General features: G+C 36.6%; 2 protein-coding genes across 4 annotated transcripts in view; one reads left to right on the top strand and one right to left on the bottom strand.

Moving 5' to 3' along the window:
• The window catches only part of kcnk15 (potassium channel, subfamily K, member 15), a 31,259-nt gene that overhangs the window by 3,621 nt on the left and 11,088 nt on the right, over window positions 1-16,550 (bottom strand). For all 3 annotated transcript variants that reach the window (XM_037771634.1, XM_037771635.1, XM_037771636.1), the window contains exon 4: window positions 2,491-2,527. In XM_037771634.1, coding sequence (XP_037627562.1) covers window positions 2,491-2,527 — 37 coding nt within the window. The remainder of the gene's footprint in view (window positions 1-2,490; window positions 2,528-16,550) is intronic.
• On the top strand, window positions 9,630-16,490 carry ogfr (opioid growth factor receptor). The gene is made up of 7 exons (XM_037771633.1): window positions 9,630-9,973; window positions 10,519-10,584; window positions 11,953-12,034; window positions 12,129-12,207; window positions 13,565-13,631; window positions 13,938-14,086; window positions 14,177-16,490. The coding sequence occupies exons 1-7, from the start codon at window positions 9,839-9,841 to the stop codon at window positions 15,258-15,260; spliced, it is 1,662 nt and encodes a 553-aa protein (XP_037627561.1). The 5' UTR covers window positions 9,630-9,838; the 3' UTR covers window positions 15,261-16,490.

The raw sequence follows: 16,550 nt of genomic DNA, 5'->3' as shown, positions 1-16,550 counted from the left end.
ACACGTCAGCTAAAACCCCAATATCACTCTATATTTCAGCTGCTTGGCAGTAATGTTAGCTGACCAGACGAAGGTCTCTCCATGAATCACTGCTGATCCTAGTGTTGGCTGGTTGAAACGTTATCGTCTCCCGACTGCGCCCGTAGGGAGACGCTGACTTGGCTATGACTTGCCCCAAACTGCATGTGATTATCATAAAGTGGGCATGTCTGTAAAGGGGAGACTCGTGGGTACCCATAGAACCCATTTATATTCACATATCTTGAGGTCAGAGGCCAAGGGACCCCTTTGAAAATGGCCTTACCAGTTTTTCTTTGCCAACATTTAGCACAGGTTTGGAGCGTTATTTAGCCCCCTTAGGTTTTCTAGTTTCATATGATACCAGTATCTTCACTCCAGATTTAAAACTGAGCCACTAAAACCTAAAAATCTAAAATTGCGTTAACTTTGACAGCCCTACTACAAATCTAAAAATACAGTAGCCTACTTGCACACATACATATATATATAAACATGTAAAAAAGTTGAAATTGTATAAAAAAAACAATCGTGTGGGTTTTCAGAGGCACAATCTAAAAAAAAGATACAGATTTTGTTCCTTTGGCAACAGTTTCGGTGCCCTAACAGCAGAATAGAGATACATTTACTGTTCTGTTTCCTTGGATCATAACTTCAATGTTAGTCATTTTGAAAACATGTTGATGACATCATGTGTGTGTGCCGGTGCAGTGGTTAAATAAACGACATTGCCACACTAGATGCTTCTGGAAACCTACTGTAGGTGACGCCGGTTGCTATGGTTACTTACACCAGAAGCACAGACTTGAACCGTCAGTGAGGTTGAAGCTAATATGTTAAGCGTAATGATCCGGGGCAACATCAAGTATCAATATTCAGGCTGGAGTTTTCTAGTCAAACATGGACAGAAGGAAGAGAAACACCACACAGTGAGTGTTTGAGATAAAAAAAAAAAGTGAACAGAAGCATCCTCCTTATGCCACGACGTTAGAAGCAGCAGCAGGGTACTGCAGGTGGATTACTTTGTTCCTTTAAAACAGAGCAACCTGCTCTCAGCAGCCCTGTTTTTGTGTTAAGTGGCTAAATCAGCACGCTTGCATCCCTGTTGTGATTCAAACCAGCTCTCCATAAATCAATTACATCTCAGCTGATAAGAAAGGAACCTGAAGCCCTAACAGCCGCCCATCAATCCACGCAGCTTGTATTCACATCCCTTTCAAAGCCCAAGGACCTGGAACAAAGTGAGGAGGCCCATCAATCCCCATCAGACCTGGGCTTAAGGATAACTATTTAGACTCAAAGAGAGGCTTCATTGATTTAGTTTTTTGCTCTCTCTGCTCTCTCAGTTACATTTCACACACACATACTACTGCGTCATTTACAAGGAACAATGAAAACAAATGAAGTGGATTATGGAAATGCCATCCCTTGACTACTTTCTCGCTCACAAAGCCTCTTGCTTTTTTTCAATTTTATACGTATAGTATTAAATTCTAGCACATGAAGATTATTTGTTATATTATTATTATCTTTGTGGCTCAATCGGAAGGTCGGTGGTTCAATTCCCAGCTCCTCAAGTCCACATGTCGAAGTGCGCAAGATACTGAACCTCAAATTGTTCCCAAAGGCTGTGCCATCGGTGTGTGAATGAGTATTTAGATTAAACCTTAAAGGGCAAATTGGCACCTTGCTTGGCAGCCTTGGCCATCCGTACATGAATGTGTGTGTCTGAGTTTGTGAATGTTTACATGTAGTGTAAAGCGCTTTGAGTGGTCGGAGGACTAGAAAGGGGCTATATAAATGCAAATACATTTACCATTAAGCAGTCCATCTTTTCTCTTATCTGATTGACAGCTGGCGAGTTAGTAGAAGCTCTCCTTTGCGGGGGAATTTGTCGAGTTACAGTACTATAGAAATCTGTCTGTTTTTTTAGCTCTAACCAAAAAATATATTTTTTAATTTTTTTGTGTCATCTCACCTGGAAAATAATTGTCTTTTTATATTTTTATAAAATAAATAATAATAAAATAATCATTTTGTCACATTAAACGCTGTCCACAAAAAAGCATTTGTCCATTTTTTTTTTATCTCATGAAATCAAAAAAGACCTCCTCAGTGTCTCTGGTGATGCTCACAATATGCAGATGGTACAAAAAATCGTTTTCAAGATGCACACGGCATCATGCGGAGAAAAGAGGACCTTGTGCCTGAAGGCGCATTTCTTCACTAAATAAAATCCATCTGCCAATTCTGCAGGGGGGAAAAAATGCAAATCTGGCACAATCCTGGAGGAAGGGCTTACAGAAATTAAGCTCCTCTGTAAAAGACAGACGTTCTGAATTGAAAGGTAGTCTTTAGTAGGGAACAGCAGCTGTGCTTTGACAAGGATAGGAGAAAAATTACAGGGACAATACATGAGTGTGAGATGAGGAAGTAGCGTGATACAGAGAGAGGATTTGTGTTTAGATAAACCTGTTGTCGGAGCGGCCGCTGAGAAGAGGACGAGGACCTGAAGACACAGAGATATGGACAGTTGTGAATTTGCACAAGAGCTGCAAGAGCTTTAATAGAGAATAATAAATATAAGAATGGGCTTAAGTGTTGCATCCTTATCTGATAAAGGGATTAAATTCAGTGAATTACTGATTATATGCTTCTTAAAATACATTTTGATACATTAATACGCAACATAAACCCAAAATAAAACATTGAACAAAAGATCTGAAAGTGGTTCCAGAGTTGCCACCTAAACTGCATTGAACATAACTCCAAAAGGAGCACGATGACTGGAAATCATAGCTACACAAAAGTAAAACAAGAAGCAACAAAGAGTTTGACAACAGGGATGAGGAGGCTTTGATGATGATGATGATGATGATACTGTTTACTGCCATGTCTTTAGTACCAGCACAAAAGCAAACACATTGTCAAGAAGTGGCAAGGGAATATGCCGCAGCCATTCTCAAAGCAAGCATGATATAGAAATTGTGTAAGAAGAAAAAAGGGATGACTTTTTTATACAGTAGTAACTAAATCAGTTTACAAACCCTAAAACTTTACTCTACACAAATGTGTAATTAATAAAGCATCAGAACAGCTGCTAAATGGATCTCAAAGTGATATTTCGGTTGGTTAAATTTTTCAGCCAACATGGACGAGAGGTGGTAAAAAAAAAAATGGAAATGTGAATGTGTACGACTCCATGACAACTCCATTGGCTGAGGAAGGTAGTGTGATATGATCAAAAGCTCCAGAACACCTACTAAATGGACCTTATGGTGAGATTGTTTTGTCAACTGTTTCAAAAGTCAAAAACAAACTTTCTTTTTTTTTAGATAAATGTTTGTGATATATAAGAAACAGACGCCTGCATGCATGTACATGCTCCTCATGTACTACATACTGTACGTGTGATTACGTATAACATGAGGAGGGGGGATCAGCACCATGGACAGCAACCAGCGGGGTTTCACTTTGAACTGGCTTTGAAACTGCACTTCCGAGGTGGAGACATCCAAGGTTTCAGGCTACAATAAACTAAAATATGTAAGTTCTCGGGTCTGAAGCTCAAGTAACTAATTAACTAATGCACCACTAACAAAACACCAAAACATCAGTGGATGAAAACAGGATTGTATTGGCCCTATGAAAACATCTAAAAAAAAGAAATAAAACAATGAAAATTAAAATTATTTTGACCAATTATTGCTCAAAACTCAAAAATAAATTATGAGTAGGCCCATGTGTAAAATGGATTATGGTGTCCATACTGTGGCCAAGGAATAGAAGCAAAGAAAATTTTAGTTGAGACAATAAGTTTAGTGATGTAAGGATGTTAGTATGAATTATAATCCTTTTAGAGCTTTAAAATAATAATAATAATAATAATAATAATAATAGTAATAATAATAATAACAATAACAATAATAATAATAGTAATAGTAATAATAATAATAATAATAATAATAATGAAATTATCAAGTGAAAAATCAAGAAAAAAATCAAGTGAATAGTGAAGATTTAAAATATAATAGGAATAAAAAAGATTTATAAAATAAGATTACCAATATACAGTACAATCCCAATATATGTATTAAAGGGCCAGTGTGTAGCATGTAGTAGGGAGCATAAATTGAATGAAATATTAATAAGTATGTTTTTTAAGGGTATAATCACCTGAAAATAAGAATCATTGTGTTACTTGCAGGTATTTTTACATACACGTTTTGGAAGTATTACTGAGTAAATCCTGATACAGCAATGAAAATATTGCATTCATACCCAAATTTAAACAAACACTGCAGTTTGCAATAGTTGAAGTGACAAGTAGGACATACACTGAATGTTTTCTGGATGTAAACTGAATCTCCTCAGAAATACTTGCACTATAGTAAGCATAACGAAAGGCTGTGACTAAAAATGTTTTACCTGTCAGGGCAGAAAAGTACTTCCCTTCATCTACATACCAGGTAAAACAAAATCAGACAAGCAAGAGTGAGGATTATCCCCTCAGATCTGAGGTATATTTGATGCTGTGGTACAACAGCCAGAGGCCTGTGAGGGAAACCAGATATATTTATAACATGTTGGTAATATCTGAGTCAGTAAGAGACTTCGTACGTCATCCTCTACCATCATATCGACTACTCAGTCACTCTGAATAGCTTTGAGGAAAAGGTTTAAGTGTTCCCGTTTATATGTGTTACTTCTTCTGTTCTTGCAATCCGTTGAATAGAAAAGACCCATGTTTCCTTTCATCTATTTGCTTTGTCAGCAAATACTTCCTGAGCAGTTCAGTAGTTTATGTGATTGCTTATTGATTCACATTTTCTCTGTTACATCAAACGGAAACAAAACAACTTGCAATCTGATGAGATTTGAGAAATGATAATACCACTGGAAGGTTTTTTTTTTGCCACCAAAGACTAATGTTGTTCAGCATCTTCATTTCTTTGTGTGTTAGATGAATTGTAAGAACAGCAAAAAGCCCAAAATGACAGCGACCTCCACATTACACAGGAAATAGGTATTTATATGACTCACAGCTTCTCATGATATGGTCCAATAACTCAGCATATAAACTACTACATTTGAAGCATGAGTTTTGCATAGTGTCGCTTTACATAGATAATCTCACCTGCTCTATATACTCATTTAAACTCACACCATCATTTCTTAAAACCTGAGTAAAAATAGCAACATTACTGTGTAGTTTATACATAAATAAAATTAATACTTAAGTAAAAGTAAGGATTCGCATCAAAATATACTTAAAGTACCTAAATTAAAAGTGCTCATTTTTGCACAATGGCCCATTTCAGAATAATATATAATATTATTGGATTATAATTAATGATGCATTAATGAGTACAACACGTTAATGTTGCAGCTGTAATGGTGTGGCTAATTTTAATCACTTCCCCGGGGATCAATAAAGTCTTATAGCCCTATAATAATACTTCAAAATGTATTGGTTGATTATATTTTGAATTATTAATCAGAATTTGCAAAGTAATTAGTAACTAAAATTATCAAAATAACTGTAGTGGAGTAAAAAATGTATCGTAATGGAGTAGAAGTATAACATAGCAGAAAACTGAGTAGTGCTTGAATGTACTTAGTTACTTTCCAGGTTGGTGTAATAAAATATTTCCCACTCACATAGCCTACACACTATATACTAACTCTGAAACAAACATATTTTTCCCATGTATGCATATCTAAATAAACCAAAGTAATGGCAGTTAATTTTAATATATAGTTTAGCCACCTAAAACTGGGGACTTGCAGTATGTTGTGATGCTACAGTGACTTTCTGTTTACATGGTTGATTGCTTTAGATTAGACAACGCTACAGATGTACCAGCAACAGATGCATCAGCAACAGATTTCCACATGACTAAACTAAACTGAATTCCCCCAGATGACGCTCGACTCCACCCACCGGCTTCCTGCAGGAATAAACTACAGGAAGAAGCAAGGACTTCACTAAATTCCTGTCGAATCTCCTACAAAAGCAGCCAGACTGGGTTTACATAATCATTGTAATCTCTTTGTATATTAACAAATCTTTCCATCTGTGCTGAGAACAAGGCAACAGGGGATCCATCTTATAAAGCAGAGGCACTAAATAGCAACAGCAAATACTGGATGCCTACAGAGCCCGCTGGTTTCCACAGTAACTATGACCAAAAATAGAAACCCACACCAGCGGCCATTCAACGTTGAATCCCCCTGTGATAATACATGATTCTATTTATATCTTCTAATGGTGAAATACTCCCTTGTATCAATGCATCTGTCCAATTACTGTCAGAATATGGACATCACGGTCAAATTATATATTTACACCTCTGCTGCTGGTCCTCCCAGTATGAAAACTGAATCCAATTTATGATCCAGTTATACTGAAGACATTACGATATGTGTTCTAATGAGAACTCAGACTGGATTACAGATAAATTGGACTGTAAGTGTGTGTCAGAGAGAGTATGTGAGTTTGTGTGTGAATGGCTGCAGTGTTTCTAAAGGTTGTAACATAGAAATACTATTAATGACATAACATGGTCAGATGGTCGAGCTGCAGTGGTGGAATGTAACCAAGTACATTTACTCAAGTACTTTACCTAAGTACAAATTCAATGTACTTGTAATTTACTTGAGTATTTCCATGTCATGCTACTTTATACTGTATGTCTACTCCATACATCTCAGAGGCAAATATTGTAGTTTTTACACATCTTTACTTACTTTTAAGATTGAAACATCTCATACCCTGCAGTGGAAAACATTTATCTCCAAATGTGGTGATATTGAATGCGGATGTTTGTGATAAACTGAAGGACTAAGTGTTACTTTATGGGTTAAGAAAATGTTCCTATACTTCCTAAGCTAAATAAACTATTTAAAACCTCTCTTGGATCAGCTGGAAAATGCATCGTCACAAAGCAATACCGATGCTTTGAGACACCAACGGTCAAGGCATTCTTTAGCGCCTGTATAAGACGCACCAGGCTTTCAACAATGTAAACCCACCTGCGGCAATATACAGCAACCAAACAAATATATGATGATCTTATAGCATATGATGCATTGCTGCAGATTAAACTGCCCAACGGTATCTAAAGGAGTTCAAATTAGCACCACCTTAAACATCTACAGCAGTTAAATGCAACATACACATTAAAGCAACAATAATATTAATCCTAAAGCATCATACAGTTTATAAAAGTACAACACTGACAGGGAACATTTTACTGCACAATGAGTACTTTTACTTTTCATACTTTAAGTACATTTTGCTAATAATACTTATATACTTTTACTTAAGTAAGGTTGTGAATGGAGGACTTTTACTTGTAGTGGTAATATTTTCACAGTGTGTCATTAGTACATTTACTCAAGTAAAGGATCTGAATGCTTCTTTTACTACTGTTGCTGTTGTGAGTCTGCTTTGATTATATACAAACATTGTCACTTGTGTTACCATGTTCAAATGGTGCAGTAGCAGCTGTCCATTGCTTTTTGACTCCCTCAACAAAAATATCCAATATCCATCAAATTGGGTATTTGTTTATTAATTTATAGTTAAGGAATTTAAAATGTAACTTTACCTGTAGCCTACATGTATTTTTCCAACCCCGCCACTCCTGAACATTGATCTTAAATAGAGCTGAAATGATTAGTGGATTAATCGACGAGTCTATCCACAGAAAATATATCAGCAGCTATTTTAATAATTGGTTGATTGGTTCAATAATTATTGAAGTAATTTTTCAAGCAAAAATATGTGTTCCAGCTTCTCCAATGAGGAGAGTTGCTGCTTTACTGTGTCTTATGTGTCAGGAAAATTATTGATTTGGGATGTTGGTAAAACAAAACAAGAAATGTTAAGACATCACCTTAGAGTTTAGGAAATTATGAAGGGTATTTTCTACTATTTTATAGACAAAAACATTGATTAATCAAAAAAATAATAATCATTAGAATACAACTGATCACAACTTTGATTAGGATTCCCAGATATTTCAAAATGTAAATAAATAAAAAATAAATTAAATATTGACCTGTTTCCTTGAGGAGATAAGAGCTGCTTTTAAAATCAATTTAAAATCCCACTTTTGAAATTTAGTTTTTTTTTGGTGACTCTTTTGCCGTTTTGCTCAATTCTAGCTAAAGTAAATTTGAGAAATTAAAAGCGTTTTTTAAAAGGTCTTTTAAATAAAAGCACATGGCTTTTAATTAAATAAAAGCACATGCACGTACAGCAAAAACAAAAAATGATAATAGTTGCCAAAATGTCCAGGTGCATCAGGTGATTTTCTTAATGCACACATTTTCTGCAGTATTTTCACTCTAATTGGAGTTGACTTTATCTACAACATTATCTCATTATCGCTCATGGGTATGTGTACTCACTGAACCAAATCATCCCCACAGATATGTAAATACACTTTTATGCATTGGATATTATACAATGACATCATTGATCGATATATGGGTAGATAAACAGGCTACTTTATCTATCCCATAGGGGGAATTTTGCTTTATATTGTGCTATTACATATGTATTTGTTAGTTTATTAGTTATCAATACATCTATCATAGCATTACTGTTGTTTTTCGTTATATAACAGACAAGTGAAAGTTTTCCTGTACCTAAGAAAGGCTGCCTGACTCATATCAGCTGGTTTGCAGATTTTATCACTATCAACCAACACAGCAAGTGTGCTGCCTTCATGTTTAGTCGGAAAATCGAAATATTCATTAGAAAGCATATTAATTACCAAATGACACCGCAATGGGGTGAAATGTATATGACAATAGATGCCAGGAGAGGATGTTTAAGACAAAAAAAAGGGGAATAAATAGCCTCCTGAGGTCAACTGATGATTAACAGCATTAGCAATATATATATATTTTTTAAACAGAGTTTATTTCTGAATTTTGTTAATACAACTCTGGCAATCCATTGCACAAACATGTCTGGACTGATAGATATCCCACCCATGACAATACCCAGAGGGTACTCAAAAAAAACAAGTGTACAAAAATAAATATAAATAAATAGATAAATAAAATAAAATAAATTAATGATGATAATGATAAATTGTTAGAGGTTTAGGAGAGTACACCATTAGCATTAATAACGTGCATACTCTTATTTTTCTTCCGTAGCTACATGGTGAGCCTGTGATGCAGCAACTCAACATTACTTAAGAAAGGCTGCCTGACTCATGTCAGCTGGTTTGCAGATTTTTATCACCATCAACCAAGTTTATTTCTGAATTTTGTTAATACAACTCTGACAATCCATTGCACAAACATGTCTGGACTGATATATATCCCACCCACCCATGACAATACCCAGAGGGCACTCAAAAAAAACAAAATAAATATAAATAAATAGATAAAATAAATACAATAAATAAAAATAGATAGATAAATAAATAAAATAAAACTAAATATAAAATTAATAAACATAAATAATGATAAATTGTTAGAGGTTTAGGACAGTACACCATTAGCATTAATAACGTGCATACATGGTGAACCTGTGAGGCAGCAACTCAACATTACTTGTAGTAGGATTTTATGTGAACTCCGACAATTCCTACTCGCAGGAGGAGCACTTGAACGCAGCCTCAGTATACTGCAGCCTGTCTGTCTGGCGATGGTGGACCGGAGAGACGGATGGTTCAGGGCCATCCTCATCTAACCTCAACATGCAGCAAGTGTAACTCGATTAATGCCCAGGTTAACAGTGCTTAAACCAGGTTACACGTTTATCTAGTCACATTAACGCGTATTATTGTTAATCATGGAGGACGACTGTGTGTGTGAGTACGACTCGACCTGGGAGTCAGATTGTGATGCAGACGAGCCGGCCGGAGAGAGCCAGACCAGACGAGCCTGTCAGGACAAAAACAAATCATCTGGCTGGACTCTAGTGACTGTACGAGCTTCATTTACTACTCCACCAAACCATGACGCACCTAAATCCCGTTATGGTGGTATATGTTGAGTTACTGCTTGATCTCACCAGGCTTTAGCTAATGTTGCCATGGCTGCTGGGAAAGCTAATGATAGCTCTCTGCTAACTAGCCTAGCTGCTTAGCTCACTCTGAGGGGTTTTAATAAGTCGCTGGTGTTGTGCTTAAATGTGCATGTGTTGCTGCTTATAGAGATTAATATGCATAATGTGTAATTCATAGTTAAAATGCATTTTTTTAATCAAGTGTTAATGCATTTGTGGGAGGAGTGGGAGATGGATTAGCTTGGCCTTTTTCTACTTGTAGCTCTGCCTGCATAGCCAGCTTACTACTGCCATTAGAAACATCACAGGTCATCATTGTTAGTAATAACACCACTTGTCATAGTTGTTTTTAAATCAGGATGCATCAACCATCTGAATAATGTTATCTACCTCACACTATTTATATATAACGGTGAGATGGTAAATCGATGGAGGTTAATTTCACTTTCACTTTTATTTTGCAGTGGCATCACACGCCCAGAAACATGAGGGCAGCAAAGGACATGCAGACCTACAGGAAAGGATATCCAGTAAGTCACACTAATTACAATCTAACCAAATATATCTTGTCGACTATAACTGAGAGAGAGGTTAAAGTATTATTTTTCTTCTAAATTATTATATATATATATATATATATATATTTTTTTTTTTTATATATATATATATATTTTTATATATACTTTATTTTTTCAAGGTTGTTTTCATATATGCAATTTACAGTTCTTAATTACAGTAGCTTATAAACCAATTTTTAAGTAGATGAGATAATAGACAAACTCATTAAGTACAGTAGAGAAAACAACTTCAACATTAAAAATTGAAATAAAATTAAGAAAATAAATAATAATAATGATAAAAAGAAAGAATAGAGTTAACAAAAAAAAACACACATAACAAAAAGAACAAACAAAAATACGAGTGTAATAATAAATTAAATAAACAAATAAGTTAATAGAAAATAAAAAGGGGGGGAGGGCAAATATATAGTAATATCATTTACATGGGCACACACATGCATCCTCCGTAACGTCAGGTCACCTCCAAGCATATGTATATGTGCATGCGTGTTAACCCATGTAACTATATTTTTCCTTCTGTTAAACTCCATCTCTTCTCACAAACATCCTCCATATTCCTTATTTTGTGAGTTCCCTTTTCCATAACTTTTACTTCTTGAATTATACTTTTCCATTTTATAAAATCTTTTTTATTGTTTTTTTGTTCATTTTGAAACAACAGAACAAACATTCACAAACGTCCCCAATAATAACATTCTCGGTACAAAGAAACTTAACAAACCTAATATTAATATAAAATAAGCTAGTATAAATACAGGAAAAACATTATATATATAAAATAGATAAATAAGTAAAACAAATATACACAAGTAAAAAATAAATAAATAAAATAAAATCTATTTATATATACATATATACATACATACATACATACATGCACACGCAGTACATACATACAAAAACACATATAATCAATTAAAAAAAATCAGTGTACAACTCAGTTATCATCCTATTCTATCTCCCTATTCACAATCATCCTGCTCCAGCAACGATACAAATTACAAGCTATACCTTGGAGTGACGGTGGTAGCACCAATCCTTATCCGATCACAGGGATCTACAGTCAGGCCGTTCATAAAATGTATGAAAGGTTTCCACATCATGCAAAAATCCTCAACTTTACCTCTTACTGTGAAAGTCAGTTTTTCTAATGCCAAACTAGAAGACATCTCTTTAATCCATTGACTAGAGTTAGGTCTCAGAATATCCTTCCATTTTAAAGCTATGACACGTTTGGCTTGTAGCAAACAGAAATTAATCAGTTTACGTTTCCTTACATTTAAGGTTAAAGTATGTTTTTGTTTGTTTTTTTGACAGAATCTTACAGATGACGAGTGCTCAGAAGATAAAATGAACAATTTGCAGTTTTATCTAAATAAATTTCCCTCCGCTCCTGATGGTAACATATTTAAATATTCTCACAAGATATTGTCAGTGTTTGGGGAGAGTCTGTGTGCAGTGACATGATGGGTTTTTTTTATCATTTGGCACAGATGTCTACATTGAATCATTTCTTAAGGAATGGAAAAATGACTACAAAAGACTGGAGAGAGTTCACTCGTACATTCAGTGGTATGTATTGTTTACACCTTGGTGGTGGATGTTTCGGCTGTGGTTCAGTCTGAGGTTTACCGAGCTAATGTCATCTTAACCTGGTGATCTTACAGTCGGAAGCATGTAACACATTCTTAGGCTCCAAAATTTGCTATAATTTTAATGTCGGCTGCACCATTGCCCTTTACAGGTAGGGGCGGGAGTTAAATGAAAAGCAATGCGAAGCAGAGAACTGAGTAAAGGCCCAGACACACTAAGCCGACATCAAAGAACTAGCAGCGATGAAAGCCGACTGTTCACGCTTCACGTTGCCTTTGTCTCGGCCGACAAGTTGCATTTGAACACACTGCAAAGACGACAACCGACGGCCAGTTAGCACGTATGTTCTGCGCCTGCGTGAGAGGAAATAACTCTCCACACCAGCGCATAGCGGTAGTCTGTATCCGTCATTCAAAAAGGGAAACCAGAAGACCGAGGACTGCGGATATACAAGCCGTTGTTCTGATACGTACATGAAACAAAGCGGCGTTTGCCGACCATTTTCACACCACTCTCACTCACCACTTAGCTTCATCCCAGATGGCCATGTTGTTGTGAAAATATCCGTGTATTGGAATGATCAGATGAGATGAAGATGAAAAATGAGAAGAGCCTTCTGTATGTGCCCTCTTGACTTTACTCATTGGCTTCATGGCTTGCTTTCCTCACTGATTCGTTTAAGCTGAACAGCCGATCAGAGTGATTTCTCTCACCGACAGGCTCCGCCGCAAATTCAACATGCTGAATCGTCCAAAAAACCTCCGACACGGGCAGACTAGAGCCAACCGTGTGGGACACACCCAAACTGTCCGACAGACAACCGTCGGCTTGGTGTGTCAGGGCCTTTTAAAAATCTGAATTTACTACCCACTTTTAAAGCACTTTTAGTGATAGAATAGCACACATTCATGCATTGTTTAAGTACCCCGCTCAAGCTCTTTGTTTCAAATGAAAAGATCAAGGTAAAAACTACCCTTTTCATGCTATGGCCTCTGGTTTGATAGATTTATGAATGATCTCTATTCTCTTTTCAGCCTTCACAGATCTGACAAAAGCGAAATGATGATTTAGTTGACACTAAATTCCAGTGGTACCCAGAGGGATGTCATGTTGACAGTGTTGATATTTGCTTTCTGATCCATGACTGTTTATTAGGAGGATGCATTCAGAGTTGTATGTGGTGTTTGAAGCACTAATAGTATATTTTATGTTTGGGTTATGAACAGTTGCAGCAGGGACAGTTGACGTCATCTTTCCTAAATATAAGAGTGCATTTCTGTTAGATGTTAATTGGTTTTGTGTTGTTTCTCTCTTGAATCCTCCTCTCCATTGTTAGGCTGTTTCCACTGCGAGAGCCGGGGGTTAATTACATGGCTTCAGAACTCACCATGAAGGAAATTGAGGTAAGTCTTTAAATTAACACTCTACAAAACAGTCAAGTGTGCATAATTTGGTTGTCAACAGCGACTTACAATTTCTGGCACAAGATAAAGCAACACAACAAATTAATCTGACCATTTACGTTTATGCCTCAAAGTCATATCTGATGAGTGCAAAGCCTGAATCGAATCTCATCCAGTGAGTTAAATGTGTATTTTAGATGTTATAAAGGCTTCAAATAGCATGTTGAATTGCTGTTACGTGTGATCATAAAAGTTGTCCTACATTTCGTTTTTTATATTTTTGCCTCCACTCTATATGCTCACCAGGCCTTCAAGAAGAATGAGGACGCCAAAAAGAGACTAGTCGAGTCTTATGAACTCATGTTGGGCTTCTATGGCATGCGTTTGGTCAACAAAGAGACGGGTGAAGTGAAACGAGCGGATAATTGGAAGGAGCGATTTGGAAACCTGGAGCGGTGAATATTAAAAAATTCTCACATAAGCAATGTCTGCGATATGTACTTTTCTGTTTGTAATCTCAGCTTCTTCTGTCTCGTCTCTCGCAGGAATATGCACAACAACCTGCGCATCACTCGCATCCTGAAGAGCCTCGGAGAGCTGGGATTTGAACACTACCAGGCTCCTCTTGTGCGCTTCTTTCTGGAAGAGACTCTAGTCAAAAAGACCCTCAGCAGTGTGAAACGCAGCGTGCTTGACTACTTCCTGTTTGCCGTCAAGGACAAGCTGAAACGTCAGGAGCTCGTGCGCTTCGCCTACCTTCACTTTGAGCCAAAGGACAAGTTTGTGTGGTGTCCCAGAAAGATTCAGAAACAACTCAGGAAGGCGGAGAAAAATCTCGGGAATGGAGATGGAAAAGATGAAGCATATTCACGGAGTAAAAGCAAAGATGGAGATGCAGTTGTGCAACAAAAAGAGGACGGATTGGATAATGTTACAAAGAAAGGAACTGATAAAACAGCAAGTAAAGACAAAAACAAATCGTCTGAGGCGTCCCCTGAGCCAAAACCAGAAGCAGAGACTGTCGGAAATGGAAATGCAGAAGCTGAATCTAATAATGAAATTTTGGGGAATGGAAATGACTCTACAGATGATGTTGATGAAATGGAGCAGTCACCCAGTCCCGACTCTGTGACGGCAAAAACCGAGCCTTGCGCGGACAGCGAGGAGACATTCACCACCGACTCGAAGGACACCACCCAGGAATCAGACAACATTATGCAAACAGATGAGGACATAGACACTGAAAAACCACCGAAGAAGAAGAGAGAAGATGACAAGGTGCTGCAAAGCAACGGCGACTCTGCCAGTGGGCAGATGGAGGAGAAAGCTGGTGCTAATAAAGCCACTGGTCAAACGAGCCCGTCGGCGCAAACCCCCGCTAAGACTTCAAAACATTCGCCCTCTCTTTCTTCTGGAAGAGAGGAAAAAATCCCAAGGACTGATTTTAATCAAGTGCCAGATAAAAAGGAAGAGGAGGAAACGTCGCAGGCAAAAGTGTCAGCAACAAACGGGTCAGTGACGACGAGCGCTGACAAAGGTGTGGCTGAACAGACAAACGGGAAGGAGTCGGAGGATATTGATATGGAATCAAACCCCTCAAGCTCAGACCAAAATGTGAAGAGTTCATGAGTTAACTGGATGATTGGAGAAAATACAGTAATTTGAGCTTAAATGAAATGTAATATAGGGACAGAGTATGACTTAAATAGACTTCCTGGGCCTTATTTCTACTATATTTGATGTTTAATATTGATTCTTTTCATTTTGAAGGAGTATATGAATTTGTTGCTAAATGTGGGACTGGATGTGACTCAGTTTCTACGTGGCCATCAGACAATATTAAAAGGAGGAGGCTGGTGATATTCTATATTTTTGTTAATGTCAACAGATCCTATAAGTAGTTTAAATCCAACTGGACAACTCAGACAGTAAACACGTTAGCATTAGTAGCTCAGTAGTGGTAGCGCCAGCCGTCGAGTCTCTCCAAAACCAACAGTGTTAGTCAATCGAGTATTTAATTGTGAGTATTTGCAGCAGCACGACGGTGAATTGTGGGACTGACTGAAAATTAACTACAGTGTTCGTGTTTATTGTAACAGTAATATTTAGTCAGACAATACTTGTGGCATAAATCCATTGTTTGGTCTTTTCATGGGATTTGTCACCAATAAGAGAAATATAGAATATCACCAGACTTCTCCTTTTTAGGTAATAATGACAACGGCTGATTTAATATCTCTAAAGCACTATTATTAATGTATGTCAAAGAAATGATGGTTTCAGCATTTTTAACACCTTAATACTTTCACAATTGTTTTGCACTGAAAAATAATTAATTGGAAGAGCTTTTTTTTTTCCTCTTTGGGCTGTTTATGTGCGAGTAAAACTAATCTGTACTGGTTTGTGTTTCTGCTAGCCCCCGCTGTTCAAATTGATTCAAGACTGAATGTCACTTAAGTTATATTTCAATAATGTTGCACAGTCTGTGTGTTGTCATGCAGATTTGGAAAGTAGACTTTTTGAACAATTGAAAGCTTTGCCAAAAATGTGATAGGACTGGTTGATTGTACAATATGGATGTCTCCTCGGCAGAACTGATCAAGCTTTCGCTATAATTTAAAGTCCAATACATGTTAATTTGACATGAGTGAAGTCCATGAAAATGTACAAGCCAGGGTTAGTATATTGATGCATCTTTTTATATTTGCACTTAATTTTCACTATTAATTGTTGAAGTTATGATATTTACATAATGAAATGGTAATAACTACAAAAGTGCTGAATTGTTTATGACTTTTTTCCCCCCAACTGAATACCTGGCTGTTGACAAAGCAGAATAAAGTTATACTATTTTTTGAAGCTTTTGTGAAATTAATTTTATCTTTAACCAAAGTTAAACTGTTTTAGTTTATTAAACTG

This window comes from Sebastes umbrosus, chromosome 6 (assembly GCF_015220745.1).
Source record: "Sebastes umbrosus isolate fSebUmb1 chromosome 6, fSebUmb1.pri, whole genome shotgun sequence".
NCBI classification, from domain to species: Eukaryota; Metazoa; Chordata; class Actinopteri; order Perciformes; family Sebastidae; genus Sebastes; species Sebastes umbrosus.
Note: the sequence above shows the minus strand (reverse complement) of the source record. Positions and strands in the feature narration are given on the sequence as shown.

Bases quoted from the DNA above. Each gene is read 5' to 3' on its own strand.
- ogfr (XM_037771633.1), top strand. From the start codon at position 9,839: ATGGAGGACGACTGTGTGTGTGAGTACGACTCGACCTGGGAGTCAGAT. The intron at 9,974-10,518 runs GTACGAGCTTCA...TTTATTTTGCAG, and splicing joins CTGGCTGGACTCTAGTGACT to TGGCATCACACGCCCAGAAA. The intron at 10,585-11,952 runs GTAAGTCACACT...TTTTTTTGACAG, and splicing joins CCTACAGGAAAGGATATCCA to AATCTTACAGATGACGAGTG.